This window comes from Uranotaenia lowii, chromosome 3 (genome assembly GCF_029784155.1).
Source record: "Uranotaenia lowii strain MFRU-FL chromosome 3, ASM2978415v1, whole genome shotgun sequence".
Lineage (NCBI taxonomy): Eukaryota > Metazoa > Arthropoda > Insecta > Diptera > Culicidae > Uranotaenia > Uranotaenia lowii.
The window spans coordinates 238,345,964-238,368,779 of record NC_073693.1 but is presented as its reverse complement, the minus strand read 5'-3'; the positions used below and the strand labels follow the sequence as shown (position 1 = coordinate 238,368,779).

Here is a 22,816-nt window from a genome sequence, read left to right as displayed (position 1 = left end):
TCTGCAGATTGTCGAATTGTTTAACAGTACAGTAAATAGCTAGCTAAGATCGCACAGCGCTGAATACTATTATTGATAGTAATAGAATCGTCTATGAGATAGGTTAAAGTTGTATATCAAAAAACGGCATCTATAAATAGATTGGGAGTCCTAAATGATGCAGTCAGTGGTATTTTATACGATCAACTGATTTTTAAACGGAACTCTCAACTGTACATGAACAAATTTGCTTGTTTGTATGAACAAGAAATGGCGCCGAGGAAGTATCGAAGGACAGGAATCGGAACGTTGTGAGTTCGAGCCTGAGGGAAGATTGATCAACAACATATGCATTATTAAACCAACAGTTAAAGTTAAGGACGGTCACATACGCAGTATTTGGAAATTGGCATTCAGTGTTTTTTAACAAGGTTCATTAATCAAAGACACATAAAATTGTATATTGTTCAATTTTATTCGCAGTAAACGTAAAATTCTATTGTATTTATGTTCACGGCGATTCATAGTAAAATCGTAATAAGGGGAAAATATAATTGCTTTGGGATACAGTTACAATAAATTGTATTCAATGGTGAGGAAAGTTGCACAAACCTCAGGCCACCTGCAAAAGGAAACTGTAATCAAATTGTAAGGCAGGCAATAGAAAGTTGTAAGTTGTACAATCCTAAGGTTTTATGCAAAGCAAAGTTGCTATCAAATTGTTGAAAACGCAATACAAAGTTTTATATTTTCAAGGTGAGCAAAGTATGATCCGTATATTGCCTCCACTTTGGTACGTACAGGCTCATATAGAATATTCTATATAACTTTTCCAGATTGTACAAAAGTGTGTATATCTTAGAAACAACTGAAATATACAGACCAAAATGTTCACTGGGTCCTATGTTACAATAAAACCGTTTTGAAAATTGGATACCATCGAAAAGTCTTCATAAAACAATATTAAAATTCAAAAAGACTGGCTTGATCTGTGTTACTTGGGAAAGAAAGTGTCCCATTTCTAAAAGAACTAAGCTTTAATTAAAAAATGAATTACAATACTGCTCGTACACCAATTTCTATCCCCCTATTAGTCCACTCCCGTCACTTTAGTATCCTTATGGTATGCGTGTCTTTCAAATTTCAAAAATCCTCCATGAGAACTATGCTCAAAATTAGGCCGGATCAAATTTCAAATCCTATAAACCTATAAATCAAGTTATTTTTTATCGGAAAAAGTCATTAAAATGAAGAATACAAAAGATGCAATAACCCTCATTCTCCAATATTTGTTTTTCTTGGTTTTGTAGTCTTTCAGTTATTTGAATTGTTTTTCGAAATTTACATAAAATATTTTATTTATTCCTTACTTTCAGGTTTTTAAGAAATTTTGAAGAAGGGGGGGGGGGGGTTGACAGAAGAAAATATTTATATTAAATTTCTTATAAATTTTATATTTATATTTAACGGATTTCTTTCTTTCGATGAAGCAATTGCAAATGAGGTCTCGATCAATTTGAATAGGTAACTGCATTTGATTAGAAGTACTAGGCATATTAAGGATTCCTACGAGATTTCCTCTAGCACTCATAAATTTGACATTAAGGCTATAAAACTCAATTAACTGCTTATTTTCTTTATCAACATGACGTCAAACTATGAAATAGAGACTTTGGAATGAATTTGAGTTCGGAAAACTGGTCATCCAGTGAAATTTTTTATTTATTGTACCAGTGTAACACGATTTCTTCAGATTCAAAGAGAAGTTGACAGACCTATCTTGCTTTTAAGGCTGATTTCAGACTTATTTTTGACTGTTTGGGGGTGATGAAGGCTTTCAAGATGATTTTGAAATCATACCCAGAACCTTTGTTGCACCGTTTTAAAATATGTATGTTAGTGAAAGAAATAAGCATTTTAATGAAGTATAACCGTATAAATGTCAAATTATTGATTGTTAAAAAAGAATATTGAGAAAATACCCTTTGAAACTTGATGGAATACTAAAAATCTGAAAATGGAATTGTGCTGTTTGTTGAAGCATGTTTATTCTCATCACTGGTGTTACTCTTGTTTGGCAATTTTTTTCTTTCATATTTTTGGCCCTCAGCGCCAATTTGGTTTATCGAAAAACAGAAAACTATTCGAACACTTGTGGAATGAAAAAATAAACAGGGTGCTGCATCTTTTGTTAAGCCAAAAGGGTATAAGTGCATACAAGCTTATTCCGAGAAAACAGGCTTATCAGTTGTCGTGTAAGGCCATTTACATAAATTTTTCGAAAATTTGTATGTAGTAAAAGTATGCAACAAAAATTTAAAAAAAAACTAAAAAAAATCAACAAATATATTTTAAAATTTAAAAAATTGACTTAAAATCAATCATTTTTGCATTAACGCCCCTTTGGTTCTGAGGACCTCAAATGAAATTAGGAATGTTCTAATGAAGGGGCACGTCTTTATCTAAAAGGGTTTAACAAATCAACCCTTAAAACGCTACAAACACTCATTCCAAAATGCCACCAAACCGGAACGTCATTGACCAAATATCGAACAGCACCAGAAGGGGCAGCTCTTCCGCATTGTTGCATGTGTACAGGTTCATCACCTTAAAATCAGTGGCCATCGAACAACACCAGTCAGCCGGCCAAGGCAGGTGATTAGAGCGATACGTAGTCTTGACATTGACCGTCAGAGGTCGAAAATGTTAGCGACCGGTTGGGGGAGAGATTTAAAAATGATGGTGAAAAAAAAACAATCTATCCGAACCGGCTCTTTGCTGCAGCCGTCCCAAAATCGATAAAAATGACAACTTGGTATCGGGTGGCCCGGCCCATGATCAGCTGCTGACCTAGAAATTTGTTCTGGAGGTCAAGCTCAACTTCTTTTTGGACATGCGGCAGCAGCTTTGAGATAAAGCCGGTTGGGGTGATAGGGTAGATGAGTCAGATACTTCATTCTAAACGGATTTTTTTTTAAGTATTGAAAATGAAAGCACATGCGCTTGAATGAAGGTGAGATTCCAACGGTTTATCAATTTCTCATTGATTGGCGAGATATGCAAATAAACTAAGGCCGCTAGGGCTAGAGGCTGTGGCAAGATTTGTTTTGCAAATCGAAAGTTGATTCTCGAGACAATAATATCGACAGATATTGAATGCTTTTGACAATTTTCTCAAATTACTTTTTTGGAGTAGGGTTCTGTGAAGATTTCACGATACAGCACCTATGGTACAAAGGCTTGCAAAGTTGCTTCCTGAGTTTGTATGTTAGAAAACGCTTTGAACTTGAAGTTAAAATAAACCAAGTTCTAAATGCTACAGCGAACAAATGACAATTGAACCTTTTTTTAATCATTTTAATAAGTGTACTACTCAAAGAGAAACGAAACTTTAGGAACTCTTTAAGACTTTTGACCAGATCAGCAGGTAATGGTCAATACTGGTTAATAAGTAATTATTTTCTTGACCACTAATGGTAAGTAATTAGTCACCCTTAAGTGAGGTTCACTAATTGTGTTCTACTGTAATGAAGATATTTCCGAGGTGTGTTATCAACTTGTCAAAACGTCAAATGAACGGCATTTAGCGTGAGATGAGTGAACACACCCACTCAGCCATCTAACATTATGTATGGATAATGATGGAACAAACTGGTGTACTTGTACATCATTATCGGTGCAAACTTTAAGAGCTTCCGGTCGTCGGAAGAGTTGAAGGTCTGTTTGAGCGCCAGAAAAGAATTTCAACTCACGGAAGCCGAGTTTTTTTTAAATCACACACGCCACGTTGTGAAGCTAATAGTGTTTATCTAAACTGATCTTTCCAAATAATTTTTCAAAAGTTTCCTTAAACTTATAAGTTTCTATTTTATTAAAAAAAAGGTATTTAATTGGAAACGTTCAATTGAGAGTTCCTAATGGAGTTTTTAAAAAAATGCCTTTAGGAGGAACTTCTTCCCAAGAATTGAAGTCCTCAGTTGAAAGTATTTATATGAACTTAAGTTACCGCAAAGATGCACAATGTATAAAAACACCTTAATCGCCTTGTTTAATTGAAAACTTTTATTGTTTTTATAGATCAAGTTATCCAGCTCCTATTCAATTTCCTGTTCGTTGTTGGCTACCACTGGGTTTTATAAATTATACGGGTAATGATATTTCTAGTAACCTTCAAGAAGTTGTCATCGAGATACCTAAGAATATTTCGATCAATTTGTGACTCGATAAAATAAAACAGCTTTAAGTGCCCACTATGAAGTAGCCCAGTCGACTTTTGAAAATCATACGCGCGCGGCAAACATTTCATATTGAGGAGTGTTCCGATTCCGATCTTGGTGGTTTTACATTTTTACATCACATAACATTGCTGCAGAAATAATGTTCGGTCATTTTTTAAGCTTGATAAATTATTCATTACAATTCTAATCGGAATGAAGTCCTCGGGTGAAATCTTTGTCATAATTTAAGCATTAAGAAAAAAACATTCAAAAGAAATCGGTCAGCTAAGATAGAACCTATTAAAAATAACAAGTTAATTCATGCTCATTATTTTTATAAAACCTTAAGGTTTTTTTCCTAAGCAGTTTTTTGGACGGCTTCTTGGAATTATCGCGTTATTTTTTGCAATTAAGTAGTACGGAATCATGAACAAAAATGAGTCTTTTTCAATAAAATACTCAGAAATTCGTTATAATCAGTTGCATAGAAACCCTAAATTATGAGTATTGGCTCGTTCGTTGTCTATCGCCGATTCATCGACTGAAACTGTTGGATGTGTGAGCAAAAATTGGATTAAGTGGCATGGTTTTAAACTGGTTTAAAAGTTACTTGGAAAATAGAATGCAACGGACAAAGTTTAGCTAGTCTTCCTCTCAGTTTAAAGAAAATAAAATAGGTGTCCCTCAAGGAAGTGTCCTAGGGCCAATTCATTTGATCTCATATATCGTAAAAAATCAGCGGAAAGAAACAGGGTTCCCGTCCCACATGTTTCTGGACAACAACACAGCTGCTTCCGAACCCGAAAATTGTGAGCTCTTCGCCGGGAAATTCTCAAGCGTTTTTACCACCAAGAGCATTTCTTCAGAGCAACTAGCCAGAGCTGTCCGGAATATTTTACCTCTAGGTTCATCTTTGAATGGATTCCTTATTGAAGATGCAGCCATCTTGAAAGCGACAGCAATATTTAAAAATTCTACCTCTACGGGCCCGGACGGTATACCAGCGACTTTTTAAAGCGTTTTATGCCACTTTTGCTGACTCCCATCAAATATATTTTTCAATCATCGCTGGACAACGCAATTTTTCCCTCACTGTGGAAGGAAGCTCATATTTTTCCTGTTCATAAAAAAGGGGACAAGAGAGATGTTAACAACTACCGTGGGATTTCAGCTCTATGCGCGATATCCAAACTCTTTGAACTGGTTGTTATGGATCCTGTTTTCTCGTTTTGCAAGCCTCACATTTCCAACGACCAGCATGGATTCATGCCTAAACGATCCACAACTACCAAATAACTGAGCTTCACATCTTTCGTTCAAGACTGCTTTGCCAGGAAGACCCAAACTGACGCCATTTACACTGATCTCTCTGCTGCGTTCGACAAGGTGAACCGTTTAGATAAAAATTTTATAAACGTCGTTGGTGAACTGGCATCATGGCTGACTTCCGACCAAAACATATTGAGTCGTTTTATTTAAACGTGCGCCAAGAAATTTTCTGTTTTCAAATTAACACGCTTGTTGGCCTGGCAACTGGATCTCAAACGTTGAACTTCATCGCCGGTGTCATCAAAAGGCGCTAGAAATCGAGATTCGGGAACGTAAGTGGAGATGGATTGGGCACACGCTGCGAAGAGATGAAAACGAGATTTGCATAGAGGCGCTTGACTGGAATCCAGATGGGCATCGAAGAAGAGGCAGGCCCAAAAGCTCGTGGCGGCGAAGTCTTTTTTTTTATTAGTTGTTAACCCAGGTGGTAAATCCAATTTACGGATTGCATTCCAAGGCACGGCGAGCCACCGCGTCCCCCCAGTTTGCTACTCTGGGTCCATGGGTGCAATTGGACGACTCATGATACAATGCTAAGGAACACTGTACCCCCTACGCCATAAAGTCCACCTGGGGCCACTGACCTTTGATCCCACCTCGAACTGTTTGACACACTTTGCTTCAATAGTGGGAGGTCATTTCGCGCTAGTGCGCTCCAAGGCAATACTCGTTTCCGAATCCTCTGTCAGCATAACCTCATTCTAACACAACTCGACCCCTCCTCTGACGAGTTAGGACCCGACATCTCATCGTGTGAATGAGGTCCCCACACGGCGCAACTACTAACTTTGTGAATCCAGTCCAAGATCCAGAAACACAAAGCGAGTTGTCGACGACACTTTCTCTGTTCAAACACGCGGGTAGGGGGGGTAAGCCCCCTAGGCCACGTGTAGGACTCAGACTCCTCCGAACTCACAAATAGTGTTGACTTAAGTCACCACTCAGCGCAACTACCCGATCTTCAAGTCGGGCGCTTGACCACCCGAAGCGCAGATCGGGCTATAGAACGCCCTCATCAGGTCACACTCGCGGTTCGGGCGCATCAATTCCCGAAACGCGTGTCGAACCCTGACACCTCCGGCAGAATGTGCCTCACGGACACTGACGTGTAAACACGTCCCTAAGTGATCGGCCCACCATTGGCCACCACTTTGCGCATCTACTCATTTTGCGAATCGGGTCTATACCCACCGAAGCGCAAAACGAGTTGGCGATCGCTCTCCCTCCGGTCACGTCCGCATATCAGGGCCATGACCCCCCGAAAGCGTGTTGGACCATCACGCACACACCCAAGTACTGGTACCTAAGTACCCGGGTGCACCACTTCTTCCGCGCGGGTTTGGCAGACCCGTCGACAGCCTCTAGTGGGTTTGGTGTAGTTCTCTTGGCCGTACATCTGCAATACGCCGGACTTGCAGACACGTTTCCACTCTGCACCACGGGGAGGTGGAACTACGTCGCAGAGCGAAGTCTAGCCGCTGAAATCCGCACAGTTGACGAGAACCTCGGCTGGCAGCAAGTGAAGACGCTGGCTCCGGATCGCCAGCAGTGGAGATCTTTTATCTCAGCCCTTTGCGCCGGTCAATCGGCGCTGGACCCTTAGGTAGGTAGGTAGGTAAATTAACATAAAATCAACGTTGCCACAAATTCATTTGAATCGTTTGTGTATCTCCTTGCCCGTAAGAGTATATTTCACGCGAACACAAACGATTGCTGGCGAAAACAGCAACAGCAACAAAAAAAAAACATTTCCACCCCGGCAGAGGATGGTTTGTACAAAATATTTCGATCCCAACCGATTTTACTCAAACCGTTTGGGCGCTCATACAAGCAGTACCATACACGATGCAAATCGTGTTCACAGCGACAAAATTTCATCGAATTATTTGTTCCAATGTTGTGTAGTCTGTGGCTCGTTTAATGTATATGAAGAGATACTCTGGTGGATACGAATTTATGTGTGGCAACGTTGCATATAATACACTGTTATTTTTTTTAAACACAACTGTCAAAAGTTCGGAAGTAAGTTCGGGATCGGAAGTCCGGACTTCCGAAGTAAAATTTAGTGCTGGCGCTATAATATCGCAATCGCAAAGCTCGGACGCTTAGGATTCTGTGGATCTCTACTGGATTGGTTCCGGAGTTATCTAGAGGGACGGAAATTATCCGTTCGAACTGGTGAATCCTTTTCCAGGCAATTCCCTGCCCCCTCAGGAGTACCCCAAAGAAGCCATTTAGGACCGATAATTTTCGTAATCTACTTCAATGACGCACTCTCGCTCCTTGAAGGCACAAAACTTGCTTATGCTGATGACCTGAAACTTTTTCACGCCATAAACCACCAAGACGATATCGACTTTTAACAGCAGCAATTTTCCGTATTTGCCCACTGGTGCGACATTAACTGCCTGCCGTTGAACCGCAGCAAATGCTCGGTTATATCATTTTCCCGTAAGCGGCACACTCTTCGTGCGGAGTACATCCTTGGAAGCGAAACCATCACCCGAGTAGAACACATCAACGATCTAGGAGTTATCCTCGATCAACGGCTGGAGTTTAAGACTCACACGAACTATGTTGTTGACAAAGCTTCTAGAAACCTTGGATTCCTGTTTCGCATGGCCAAAGACTTCAAAGACGTGTACTGCCTACGAAAATCTCTGCCGCCTCATAGACTTGCACACGCTTCAAGTTCGTAGGAACGCTACTCGAGCTCTGGTTGAGGCTGACCTGCTGACATCGAGAATAGACTCTCCCACGCTGCTGAAGGCTGTCCCTATCAGTGTACGACCCCGAGGATTAAGAAACCAGCATTTGCAGCTCTACGTTCCTATTCGTCTGAACAACTTTGGGGCCAACAGCGCTTTTGTCGGAATCTTAAAAACTTTTAATCGTTTTTCTGCGCATTTCGACTTTGAAGTTTCGAGAAATGTGTTCCGAAGGAAAATATTAGACGTGTCCAGAACTGTGTCGAGTGGATTTTAATTCTGATAAGTTATTTAGGATTAAGTTATCATTTGGATAAACATGTGACCCGTTGATTTTTATACAAATAAACTACTCAAATATCAGCGACTTGATAATGTGCCTACAGCACGGTCACCTCGAACTGTATGCTGATGATTCAGTGTCTTATTGGGTAAAAACTTAGAACTCATAATGCATGAAGCAAATGCTGATTTGGAAAACATTACTGAGTTTTAGAAACAGAATTATGCTTGAATCTCGATAAAACCAACTGGATGATTATAGGCAATCGCAAAATTGTGAATTGCCCAAATCTGCTTATTGGCGGATGTGTAATCGAAAGAGTACGTCAAATGAAATATCTAGGAGTGCAAGTGGATGATAAGCTAAACTATATAAAGTATGTGAACTAGACTGCCCCAAATTTGTATGGGAAATTCAAAACCTGTAAAATGTTATGCGCTGCAGGCTAAAATTGAACCTAGCCCTAGTACAAGATCTCATGCCAAATTTGGGCCAGATCGGATCACGGGAAGGGGTCGCTCAACGAGCCTTAAGTTTGTATGGGATTTTGATACATTTCGTTTGGGAGAAACATGAAAACCCAGTTTTTCATCAATAACTTTGGTTTTCTTTGGCCTATTACTTTTGAAAACGGGGTTTCTTGAAGCCTAAACTATGACAAATATTTCATCCGAAGACTGCAATTTGATTCAAATTAAGATAAAAAAGTAATTAGGCTTGAAAAATGAGCTAACTTTTTCTAGGGTGGTATTCATCATTGTTAATGAGCCGGGGTGTTCGAACAGTTCGACGCAGCATTAACCGTGATGAATACCACCTTGAAAAAAGTTAGCCCATTTTTGAAGCCTAATAACTTTTTTATTTTAACTCCAATCGATTTGCAGTCTTCAGATGAAATATTTGTCACAGTTTGGGCTTTAAGGGGGGGGGGTAGGGTCTAACGGGTATAAAAAAACACCATTTTCACGATTTTTTTCTAGAGCTATCGTTTAAACAAATGTATTCAAATTTTTTGCATTATACAAAGCATTGTTAAAAGAACATTTAGAATTTTTTCGTAGAAAAATATTGAAAAATGAGCCGGTGACGGAGCATTTTCGAGGATGCCTTTTAGAAAACAGGATTTGCGGTGGACACTGTATCTCAGCACAGAATCATCTGAAGTCAAAAAATCAGAGCAACATATTTTTAATAGATGTTTTTCTGGACCCCAACGTTTTTATTTAACTTAAAAATATTTTTAAGAAATTTTTGTGGCTGTTGTAAGTAAAAACTACGATTTTTCACTTAAAAATCCGCCATTTTTCACCTCTAAAATCTCCCTAAAGTAAAAAAAATCAAAAAAGAAAAACGTTGGGGTCTGGTATTTTATATGTAGAAAATATGTTCCAAATTTGAAAAGAATCGGATAAGTAGTTTTCAAATTACGATGTCCACGGACTTTAAAAATGTGCTTTCGAGAAAAACGCGTTTGAAGTTTTTGCTCTTGCTTTCTTGCAGTATTAGATAGGAGGAGATAAAGGCCTATAACTTCTACAGTTTTGCTTCAATTGACTTGAAAATTTGACACAACATTCTTGAAATGTTTTACTATAAGAAAATAAAAAAATAAAAAAATCGATTTTTTGAAAGTGTTAGACCCTACCCCCCCTTAATAAAACCCATTAAAAGAAATTGGATGAAGGAAACCAAAGTTATCTATGAAAAAATGGTTTTCCATGAATCTTCCGAACAAAATGTCTCAAAACCCCATACAAACTTAAGGCTCGTTGAGCGACCCCTTCCCGTGTTCCGATCTGGCCCAAATTTCGCATGAGATCTTGCACTTGGCCTAGGATCAATTTAAGCCTGCAGCACATAACTTTTTCAAAAGTCGGGTCATTTGGGGCACTCTAATGTGGATTATACAATTAAAAAAATTCCCAAAAAATGTAGTGTACCTTGCCGGATAAATACATATTTGACTTTTTGGTCACAAATCATTTACGTGAAGTCGGTTATTATGCCACATTTTGATTGCTGTTCTACAAATCTAATTCATGCTTCCGATACACAAATAATGCGATTGCAGAAAATCCAAAATAAAATTATGAGAGTTGTGATACGTTGCAACCGATACACGCCTAGTGCTCTTATGCTCGACATGTTTAAATGGTTATCTGTGAAACAACGTATTGCTTATAACAGCCTGAAGTTTGTCCATAAAATGAAAAAAAAGGAATTTTACCTTCATATTTGGCTCGAGATCTACAATTCGGAAACGGCATTCACAGTTACAATACGAGAAGAGCTTGTGATTTTAGACTTCTGATTGCTAAAAACGAAATGACAAAACGTTCTATATTCTACAACGACTTGAAGATGTATTGTAACCTGCCGCAAGACATCAAAGATAATATGAATATGAACAGCTTCAAAAGAATGACAATACTATATATGAAGAGAACCTTTTAACATAAGCAAGAATTCTAAATGGGATCTTTATAATGTGATGGCAATCTGATGCGTTATCAGGCATATAATCTGTACAGTGATGGACATACGCGGGAGTTGATAAGACGACCAAGTAGTACAGAAAATGACAAAGAAATGTGTAAACAAATATCCAAAGGATAAATTGTCCCTCCCACTTCAAAAGATGCGTGTGGGGTGGAGGGAGGACCCAAATGGGCCTCATAGGACCATCACAAAAAAAATCTTAAAATTCAACTTAACTCCTAAACGCTGCTCATGACTGAAAATTGCCTGAGACCCACAAAAAGGCTCCAAGCGTCAAAGAGCCTAACATTTAGGAATCGAATACATTTTTATCACGATCGAAATAAATTTTTGCGCAAATTTGGCGAAAACGTAATGAAAACATAATGAGAAGTTTTCATCATTTAGAGTAGGTATTTAGGTTGCCTAGAAAATCATTTCTGAAATATTTTTCTCAGTAGTAATTCCTCAAATTTTCCATGAAACAAAATTAATTGTTTCATTGAGTGAATCAATATCTTTCCAATTGGAAAATTGCTTGCAAATTCGTCTAATTTTTTTTTCATTCAAATAATGTTGCTATCTGAGAATGTTTTGTTGCAAAATATATCTTTTCCAATTTCTTCCATCTAAGCCATCTCGAAAGAGGAATTTTAACTTTATCAATAAAGTTATCACCTTCGATAACACTTCATTCTAAAATCGTGATGACTTGCAACCCAAAGCCTCTTATGATTTTAATTATCAATTATAATCCCTTCCCTCCTCAAATCGAAATTAACGGTTGGCAACTAAAATTTTGGAATTTCAAGTTGTGAAAAACAGTCAAGTGTACTTCAAGAAGATTTAATTTATTTGAAATAAAGGTACATAGTCCATTGTTGAAAAAAATAAATTAGTAAGCAGTTGAAAACGGTCCATAATCGGCCGAAGCATCCGTTTGATGTGTCGGAACAGGAGGTCAACTTTATGAATACAACTCTTGATTCTACCAATCATTTGTTTGCAGTTCTTGGCTCTCTAATTATTTTTGTTCACCAATGAGCTTAAACTTCCGAAAAAATCTTCGATTGGGCCAATTTGGACGATACTGAAGCAGATTTGTCGGATTGTGGTGCTTGGGTACAAATGGGAGCGAATGCGGTCTAAAAGCGAGTCGGCCTACCGACAATTCGGTCTAACATGCAGACAAGTGTAAAAGGTTTCTTATTGATTTTTGCTTGCATATGTGAAAGATATCAATAAAATAAACAACTCTTGAATAACAAAATAGTGAAGTTATGCATTTTTGGAAGAATTTTCAGTTAAGAAGGTACAACAGTGCAAACGTTCAACATTTACAAAAATTGTGTTAATTAATATTTCTTCTTTAAATTGTTGGGCCCAAATAAACAATCTGACTAAATAAACTCAACTTTTTTTAAATCATTCATCGAAAAATACTGTATTGTTCTTTTGAAAACAATTCAAGTACTTACTTGACATGAAAAGTGTGATTTTGTTTGTCATATTCTGGCTACGTAGAATAGGATTTTGATCCGGTTTTTTGTTTTTGTTGAAAAGTTATTTTAAAGATTGGAAGCTTAATTTTTTTAATAATTTTTTTTAAATAACCTGGAAAGGTTGAAACTAATATTAACTCCTGTCATTTCACACGGTGGAACAAGTTCAAAAGCGCATTTTAGCCTTGAAACATCTACACAACCTTTAAAATTTTTTTCCTCTACATTCCTCTACAAAATGATTCAGCATTATGCTAGAAAGGTCAGAAAGGGGTATTCCGTGTGTTGAATCTGAAGTGGATATTCAAAATTATTGAATGTCTTTGTAAATGAAGGTCTTTATCTTTAAACAGCATTCAGTACCGTCAACTGGAGCAACATGCAACAATTTTCAACTTCAATGGCTTCTAAAAACTTATATTCACAGTTAATCCTACCCAATATGCATTGACAATTTTGAAGATGATGGGACATCAAATTGGCATAGTTATAAAAATTATTGGTTTCTTTAGTTATTTTTAATTTTCTAAAAACATGCGATTTTCACCCTCCTCAGAAAATGGGGTAACTTGCAGCAAACTTTGTTTTAATCAAAAATCTTATGAACACGTTTGAAAACTTATAGTTTTAAATATATTTGCGATGCCTTATAGACCATGACACATCAAAACAACAATTGCAGTAAGTTTTTGGTCTGTTAAAACTAATTTTGCTGCATACATTTAGGGGTTAAATAATACTACGAAAAATTCTACAAGCTGAAACTATAAAAAAAATGTTAGGATGAAAGAAGTTTCAATGTTTACAAACGCGTGATGCAAAACATTAATACTCCTGCACATGGAAATGAGATTTAAAAAGTGTTTCTTTGATTTGCATTTTGTTGCATTTTACCCCAGACACCTTACTGAATTATAAAAAAAAAAAAATTTAAGAAATTGAGTGATTGTTCGAAAAATATTTTTACACCAACAGTGTTGGTATAGCATGAGAAAACTAGTAAAAAGTTTGTAGGTAATTATATCAAGCCATACTGTGTAAAGTATTTTACGGCATCGAAAAATGTTAAAATTTGAACATTTATGGCACAATTTTTCAAATATCATATAAAAATAATAAATTTTAATAAACTAGCTTTAAATGCGAGAAATTTTATCATCATCATTTTGATATAATAAAAAGATAACTTTATTACAATACAATAAATTAAAAACTGATTCATTGTGGTGTTATATAAATGTTGCATTTAACCCCGCTGTTGCATAATGCCTCGGTTGACGATAATAGTGGAATAGCAAACAGTAATTTATACTGCAGATATATCAATGAAATTTGATAAAACGAGCAGGAACATGTAATAAATTCATTTCAAAGTTTTTATACTATGTTACGCATCTATGAAAAATCACAAAAAAGCATTGTTTTACACTTGCCTAAATAAAGGGGACATATGTTAACCTAGTAATATCTTTTTGTCTAGATATTTGCTTATTTTACTTTTAACAAGAGTTTGTTAAGAACTAATTTCACTATGCAAAGATTAACATTATTTCCCAGATATATTAAGTTCAACTATGGTAAAATCCGTTTGCACCTACCCCGGTGGACCTGAATTGAAATTAAGATTGAAATTAGAAAATAGAAGCAAAAGAAATTTTGATAACTGTTACCCTTCGAAGCCCAAAATCACCTTTTTAAGTCACTTAAGAGATGGTTTTAAGAACCTCTTAGCTGAATGAAACTATGATTTCAAAGTAGTCGATGATTCCTTTAAATTCAGCTACAGTATTTGAAAGACCCAAATACTAGTATTTCACTAGCTACTTGCTAGCATCCTCAGTGGCTTAGTCGATAACCCACACACCCTATGTTTCTATGATTATAACGAACCTTTTTGCATTGCAGTGTGAAGAAAGGAGGGACAAAGAAAGTTCCATATAAATGGCGATGTATAGCTTGAAAACTTATTGACCAATCAGGGCTTTCAAACAAGTTTGTTGGTATAAATCGTGAACTTATATAACGTCATTTAGATACTAAACATGAGTGTATAGCAGGGGGGTGACAATCTGGTTCTTCTTGCGAATGAGAATCTTTTTCTTTTTTTTTTCAATCCATCGGGAGAAACATTTATGGTGTTTTCCTTTCAAAACAGTACAGAGTTGAAAAAGTCAAAATTTCAACCCATGAGGAACCAGAATGATGGTTGTGTTAGTGTGAAATCATTCATTATTCTCTAGGATTTGACATCTAGTCCGGTTCTTTGACAGCAAAATGTCTGGTTTGTTATGGGCCCACAAAATCGTGGGCCCGTAATTTTGATGGTTGTCAAAATCAATGACAAAGGATAGAGCTGTCAGTGCTGTCACCCCCCTGTTGTATAATAGTCCGCTAGCACTTCTTGCATTAGAAGAGGGAAAGAGCTGAAAGTCCACATTACAACATACAATTTGACATCATTGGATATAAACTCTGTGAAGCTTATAAAAATAGAGCAAGTGTTTCAAATCTTGAAGAACAAATTAAGAGATCAATTTAAAAAAATGATAGCGTTTGTTTCTAAATTATGTTAAAATTGGGTATGAAATGCTACCTAAGAGTTATGATTTAATTTCAATTATTTTAACTTTTTTTTTTTTGAAAGATGTTGCAAAGCGCACCTCGTCAGCTAGTATTAACTTTATAATACTATGTTAATAAAATAGAATAATTAATCAACAATATAAGAACACTGTTCCTTAATATATTATGAGAAAAGGCCTTAAATTAACTATTTGTTCATTATTTAAAAAAATCATATCATACAGGATTGTTTTGTTCAGGGGGCGCCAATACCTCAATTTGAAGAAAGATTAAACATTATTTCATCAAATGAAATATGTTGAAACAAGTTGAGCACCACTGAGTTTCAGTGTGTGATACACGGCGAACTCTTACCACAACACAAATGCACAAAACCCAAATCTTGTAGCAAACCCAAATTTGTCCTACCATCGTAGGGATGAGATGAAGGATATGAAGAAAAGAAATCAAATTAAATTAAAAATAAATTAAAATAATAGTTGTATTCGGCAACACTGAAGATAAATAAAATAAAATAAATTTCATTAGCAACGTTTGCTATTTTGGCAACACTAGGCAAACAAACAAAACAAAGTCAGTCATTGATCTATTCTTGTGAGCGACAGACGTGTTTAAGTGAATCTCTGAATTGGGTTCGTAAAATCACGACAACCATAACATCATAAAGCACAACAATTATATCACAGCTTGGAGGGCACAGCTGAATCACAGCTTCCTTTCTTATTATCACAGTCGTATCCGGTTAACTGTTAACACTGCCTGGCTGCATTGCTTCAACGGGCGTACCGCAGCTGCCCGGAGCTCCTCGAACGACTTCCGGCTCGATCCGGCTGATTCTCTCTACGTCCGCAGCTTAATTTCGCAAAAACGGGACTGGCAGAACCAAGATAGCGAAAATCAAATCCCAAAAAGCGATTGGCTGAGTTCCCAAAAATGACCTTATTGAAATTCATCGCGACTTAAGGATTTTATCATTCAGTACAAAAATAAGGCACTCACCCAATGGGGCCGTTGTCTTCTGCTGGATCTAAGTTAGGGGAAGAGCGGGCTATATGCGCCTATTAAGCAGAACACTGATTTATTCAAATATCACATCGAATATGTGTACAAAAACTATATACACGTGTGCAGGCATCTGTTTACTATACATTGGAGTAATTTTTATGTTAAAATTTTCTTCTGTTACCAAGAAAACGATTTTATTATAAGTGATGTCTAAAATGCCGAACCTCAAAACGTGCGGGCTTAATGCGCCTATTTATGCTTTTAACAAAATTTTTGTTTTTTGGGCAATATTTCCGAATAATTTCATTGAAACTGCAAGAAAATACTAATTTCCGTACTACAAAGCTGAAGTTTTATAACAATCTGTATATTATAATTTTATAAAATCAAACAAAAGTTAGGGTTGCCGTACTATGGAGGCAGTTCATCCATGAGAAAAACTTTATCAATCTTTTTTAAGATCTTCAATTCTCTCTTAAGATGTTGTTCAGAGCTTAGATTTCAGGGTTCAATGAGAAAAATCATTTATTTATTCTATTTAACCTGTTATTTTAGGATGGAGGCATTTTACAAACATGATGGGGCATACAAAAACACTCTATTATTCCACTATATAATCATTATTAAACCTCCACAAAAGCTGAAATATGTTTTTTTTTTCTTAGGTTCATTTGAGTAATAAACAAAAACCATCCTAGTTTTTGTTTTAAGCTTCTTTACGTATAATTTTTAAAAGTCAAAATATTATATCAAAATGTATAAAAACCTTGTATGACTTTTTATTATTATTTTTTTTTTTGAGTTTGTAAATTCATAAAATTCTTTCTTGCCTTATATTCTAAGCATATCACCCTCAAAATGCACTGGTCAGATAAGCTGTCTAGTCAGCCATTTCATCAAACAGGCGAGGGGTCATTTAACCCGAGAGGCCCATTTAGGAAACCTTTCCCCTACCACCCGCTGCTTGGTTTACGAGGCACACGACACTACAATTTCGAGCAGTTTCTTTAATGGCTCTAGACAGGGCCTTTTTTTTAGGTTAGACTCACCCTTTGCCTTGTCTCGAGTCTGCGATGCTTTCTTTCTCCTTCTTTTGCCTTTTATTTTTCTGCAAGTCCTCAGCAATCAGCTCTGGAATGTCCTCCTTGTTCGATGACAACAGCTCTGCGACACCAAACGATAGCGGACACTTCTAATTTGACGCGTGAAGACGAATCTTACCGCCTAAACGTTTTCTTACGTTGATTGTTTGAATACGTTGATGATCGTTGTTGTTCGTTGCTCTTTGTTTGTGTTGTTTTTTCCACGTGCGCGTTTAACAACTACACTCTAAATATCAAACACTCATTCTTTGGTAGGTTTTTGACTCACTCGCTACACGCTTAAAACAAACTAGCTACACAAACCTAATTAAAATGCTACAATGTTACAAGGGGTATTTATTGTCATTCGAGTAGGGACAGTATGAAGATATTAGCATATATTAATAGCTACATGCTAACATACCTTTAAGATCTCAACCCAAAAATTTTGAAAAAAATATGTTTAGGAAAATAAGTGAAGAGAAATGTTAAAGAAACACTAACTATATTGAGTGTGTAAGATTCAATATAAAACGAATAAAATAATTTATTGATGCACAATGTTTGTTGCAACCAATCCAGCAAAAAATGTTTGCATATTTTGGTGCTGGAAACAAAAGAAGAGGACGAATCTACATTGATTTTCAAATATCCTTAAGTATGGTTTCATTCAATTTGAGTACAGTAACGAAAACCTATGATGTTTGTTATACAAACAGAATTCAGTAATGAAGGACTCATATAGTTTTTTTTAAATTTCAGCGCCAAAATGCGGACACAACAGATATCGTGGGCGTTAGTGATATTATTTTCTATAGACACAGCTAGATGCGTCGATTTACGTAAGTACTTTGAAAATATTAACGTGTAACATATACCATAACCACAATATCTATTAATTGTTCCCAGCCGAATACCTGCACGTGTGCCACCGAGAAGATCCGAAGCTGATAGACTGCATGAAGCAATCGATCGAAACGTTACGACCCTATCTGGCGCGGGGCATCCCTGAGCTGGACATTCCGGCCATCGAACCTATCAACATTGGTGATTTGATTGTGGCAGAAAGTGTTCCTGGACAGGGTGTGAGCATCACAGCTAAGGACATCAAAGCTTACGGACCATCGAACTTTCGGTTGAAGAAATTGAAGTGAGATTTTATTCTACCAAATTTGAAGTAGGTTATTTAAAATATTTGAATTTTTCTAGTGTCATCGATTACGGCAAGATCTACAGCTTCGAACTTGAACTTCCTCAGCTGTACGTTGAAGGACGATATGTTGTCGATGGAAGAATCATTCTGTTCCCCGTTAAGGGAGCGGGAAAATTCACCGGAAACTTCAGTAAGCGTTCAATAATGATTTGACAAATAAAACAATGGCAACCTTATTTTTTATCTTTTCAAACAGCACAAGGAATAGGAAACGTTCGTATAAAGGGAGACCGCAAAGTTATCAATGGCAAGAACCATCTTTCTCTAGCCAAACTGGACATTAAAATTAAGGTTGGAGATGGAAAAATTAAGCTGGAAAATCTCTTTGGTGGAGACCGAGCCTTAGGTTTGTTTTAATAATTCCAAAGGTAAAATTTTTCTAGTAACATGTTTTTCAAACTTTTAGGTGAAATCATCAACGAAACCATCAACAAAAACTTTGCCGTCGTGAGCCACGAACTGATCCCGCTCATCGAAAAGGCTTTGGGTAGGATATTCAAGAGAACCGGAAATAAGATTCTGGAAAGGTTCCCGGAAGAAGTGTTATTCCCCTGATTTACGGGGGAAGTTGTTTGTGTGAAACCAGTGCGTAGGATAAACAAATCATAAGTTATCTCAGCTTAGGTTTTGATAGTGATGCTTTTTTAAACCTGGAAAGAAGACAAGAAAAATAAACAAATAATCTACAGAATATGAGGGCATAATTGTTGAGCTTCGTGTGCTACTAACTACCTTTTAAATTGCTAAGCATCAAACTCTTAGCATGAACGAAAAAAAAACTGTAAATATTTTCATAATTAAATAGATGAGGAATGATTGTAGTAGAATAAAATGGATGTTTTCTAAAATTGATTGGTGACATATCACATACCGTATTAGCACATTTATGATGGTATATTCTCGTTGAAGTCAATTTAATTTTATTTAAATTCAATGTTTTGGTACATTTTTGTGAAGTTTTTTTTGGCAAAAATTCACGTTAAATTTCCAATCCACTTTTAAAATAGAGGGAATTTGACTTACACAATTTTAACGGTTCATTGATTGCAAAGTACAGTTATAACGCCACGTTTTAATCTTTTTTGTGGCCGTTATCTTAAACCAATTCATAAAAAATAAATCCTTGTGCGTAACGTTTTTTTTTTCGTTTTAACATTTTGTACCTGTTCTATACATTTTTTCCGACGCATGTTTTTTTCGTTTTTTTTTTTTCTTACGCTTTGAACTACGAAACACTGAAGTGTTTTTGCTGAATATTGTATTGAAGGTTCCTAAAACCAGATATACTAGAACCGATATACACCACTTAACGAGAAATCGAGAGACACGAATAGCGCTATCTGGCGACAGAAATGGAAGTATTTCACTGTGAATTTTTTCGGAGCTTTGATCAGAGATGCCAGGTGTCCTAATTTTTCAATTGAAAAAAAATGAGTACTTTTTGCATAAATATGAATTATTAACAGTGCATATTCTTACAATTCTTAAAACGTTATACAAACCCTTAAAGCATCGGCAGCGGTAAGTGCTATCGAAGGTGTTAACCCGGGACACATACTCACGGCGTCCCTGATGGAACGATTTTATTTATCGAAAATTAGCATCGCTTATTTTTGCACCATTCGAAAGATGGGACTTCGCTCTTTCATTTGAGCCCAAATTTGAAATGATCCACCGGGGGGTCTAGAACATTTTATTTTTTTGAAGATTTTTTAACCTTTTTAACGGTTTTTTCGAAGACAAAATCATACTAATCACTATGAAAACGCTCGTCTTACCTTTAGCGTAAATCCGACATCACAAGTCAATAACATGATTTAATAGGGAATTTCCCTGGCTACAATTTTTTAGAAGATATCAAAGTGATACAAATTTATAGAAAAGAGTTGGAATGCCACGAACAGAGTGATTATTATTTCATTTGAAAAATTCAATAAAGCTTCTCACCACTGATTGAAATGAGACCAGAAAAAGTATCCAACGAGCTTAGTTATTGATTGTAAGGTGTATAAATATTCAAAACGGTTTAGTTGCATTACAAATTCAATCTTTTACATAAAATTGATCAGGATTAGCTGAAGTTATGAGCATTTTTGAGGTTTTATTATTGCGGAACAAATATCAAATTCCTTTTTTTGTCACTCCGATTTTTCCAAAATCCCGAAGTCGGGAATAAACAAAGTTTAAGGTATTTTAATTACAAATTTTATACATTCTTCGAAAATTCAAGCTGTTGAAAGAGCGAAAGCCAAACTGTAGAAGATTGGAGTAATATGACCTGTTGTTTAGGAGTTCTTTTTTCAAATGTTTGATCTTAATTTTCTCGGTTGTTGGATTTTGTGCAATGTACATTGTATACAAGTTTGTTGCAAGCCAGCTTTGGTTCAATTTTTTTCCAATGTATTGAAAATTTGAATTAATTTTTATTTTTAATCCCCTAACCACCAAAACTGATGTTTACCTCCAACTGACAAAAGATAGCTTTAAAAATTGTTCCGGCCGTAAAAAAAGGATGGCACCTGCTTGAATTGAAAATTTTGTTACTCATTTCACACATTGAGCAATGTTTCATTTTAAATATGTGCCTTATCTGAGAAAATAAATGTAGAAAAATTATTTTAAGCATTTCAAGCCACTGTTTTAAATACTGTTCATGACACGATGTTTGTAGGGTGATTAATCGGAATACTGTACGGCTCCCTTTCAAATAAACGAATTTCAAATTCAAATTCTATTTTTTTTTTCATAGAAGTAAGAAAATAACATTCCAGGGAAAAGCCAAAAATGCAGAAATCCACAGACGAAGATTTGCAGTGTTGCATACTACCAGATAAAACACATATTTTGTTATTTTATCTAAGAAGTAGAATCGAAGTAGAAAACTGGCAAAAAATCTGAGGACTTCAGATGTGAATTAAGAGAATATTTTCAGATAATAGTATTACATCAAATCAACCTCTTAAAATTGTTGAAAACGAAGTTGATTTTTATTTCATTTTGTAATCTTCTTTTTCCTTTTTATCGAAAAAACATCAATAAAAGCCAGAAGGTTCTGTCGTGTACTTTTGACAAAAATGAACAATCAGGAATTTTTGCTTTAAAACTTAAATTCGACCACATTTTTGCATACATGAGTGCCTCCAAAGACACTAATATATGCAATAAAACATAAGCAGTAGGTTGAAGTTTTTTATTTTATTTTATATATGACACTTTATCATGCTTAAGATACCCGTGTCTAAGGTTTTATAATCAATCAAAAGTGAAAAGTAGGAATACCTTCAGAAATCATGAAAAAGGATGAAAGATTTTCTACAAAGATGTTTGATTTTGAAATCCAGATGCATCATTTAAAATTTGGGCTTGAATGTAAGAAGTAAGTATAATTTGTTTCCTAGTCCCAAATGTTTGTTCATAAGGTATTCACACAAACTTAGCTCAAAATATAAATAACTAAATTTTCAAGAAAGGCGGGAGACATATTTTCCAGAATAAAACCCTACAAATGCTCATAACTTCAGATAATCCTGATCAATTTTATGTAAAAGATTGATTTTTTCATGTAAATGAACCGTTTTGAACATTTATACACCCTACAATCAATAACTAAGCTCGTTGTATACTTTTTCTGGTCTCAGTTCAATCAGTGGTGAGATGCTTTATTAGATTTTTCAAATAAAATAATAATCACTCTGTTCGTGGCATTCCCACTCTTTTCTATAAATTTGTATCACTTTGATATTTTCTACAAAATTGTAGCCACTGAAATTTCCCATTAAATCATGTTATTGACATATGATGTTGGATTTACGCTAAAGGTAAGACGAGCGTTTTCACAGTGATTAGTATGATTTTGTCTTTGAAAAAACCGTCTAAAAGGTTAACAAATCTTCAAAAAAATAAAATGTTCTAGACCCCCCGGTGGATTATTTCAAATTTGGGCTCAAATGAAAGGGGAAAGTCCCATCTTTCGAATGGTGCAAAAATTAGAGATGCTAATTTTCGAAAAATAAAGTTTTCTCTCAGATACACCGTGATACTAGGTCCTTTTTTGGCTTTAGCAGCTCATTTGCGCACCGGTAAGTGCTCAACTGGTTTCCATTTTTGCCACTGGTGACGCTCCGATAGGTGTTGTTGTTTTATGTTGCTATTTTCTTTTGTAAATTTTTCCTAAACACTTTAGCACCTGTCAAATCAGGACCTTGTCGGTATTCAGACCAGGAGCCATAGGCTTGCTTTTTCAATACATACCAAAGAGCAAGTGTCAAAAATGAGTGTTATTATAGCTTTGACACCTGACAGCTGCTGATACTCTTAAACATCGTGATTGTAATATTACTATCGATTTGACGCAAAGTTTAAAAAAGAAAGAATGAAATGGGAATGTTATTAGACTCTAAAACTTTTAGGTTAAGCATTCGTTATAAATGACTAATT

At 35.9% G+C, this 22,816-nt stretch overlaps 1 protein-coding gene across 1 annotated transcript in view; it reads left to right on the top strand.

Annotated features, from left to right (window-relative positions):
- LOC129756971 (protein takeout-like) overlaps positions 1 to 19,186 on the top strand; it is a 37,047-nt gene extending 17,861 nt beyond the window's left edge. Inside the window, exons 2-6 of the mRNA XM_055754048.1 lie at positions 17,929 to 18,008; positions 18,076 to 18,316; positions 18,376 to 18,509; positions 18,576 to 18,725; positions 18,786 to 19,186. Coding sequence (XP_055610023.1) covers positions 17,936 to 18,008; positions 18,076 to 18,316; positions 18,376 to 18,509; positions 18,576 to 18,725; positions 18,786 to 18,934 — 747 coding nt within the window. The 5' untranslated portion in view covers positions 17,929 to 17,935 and the 3' untranslated portion in view covers positions 18,935 to 19,186. The remainder of the gene's footprint in view (positions 1 to 17,928; positions 18,009 to 18,075; positions 18,317 to 18,375; positions 18,510 to 18,575; positions 18,726 to 18,785) is intronic.
- The last annotated feature ends 3,630 nt before the right edge of the window (positions 19,187 to 22,816 follow it).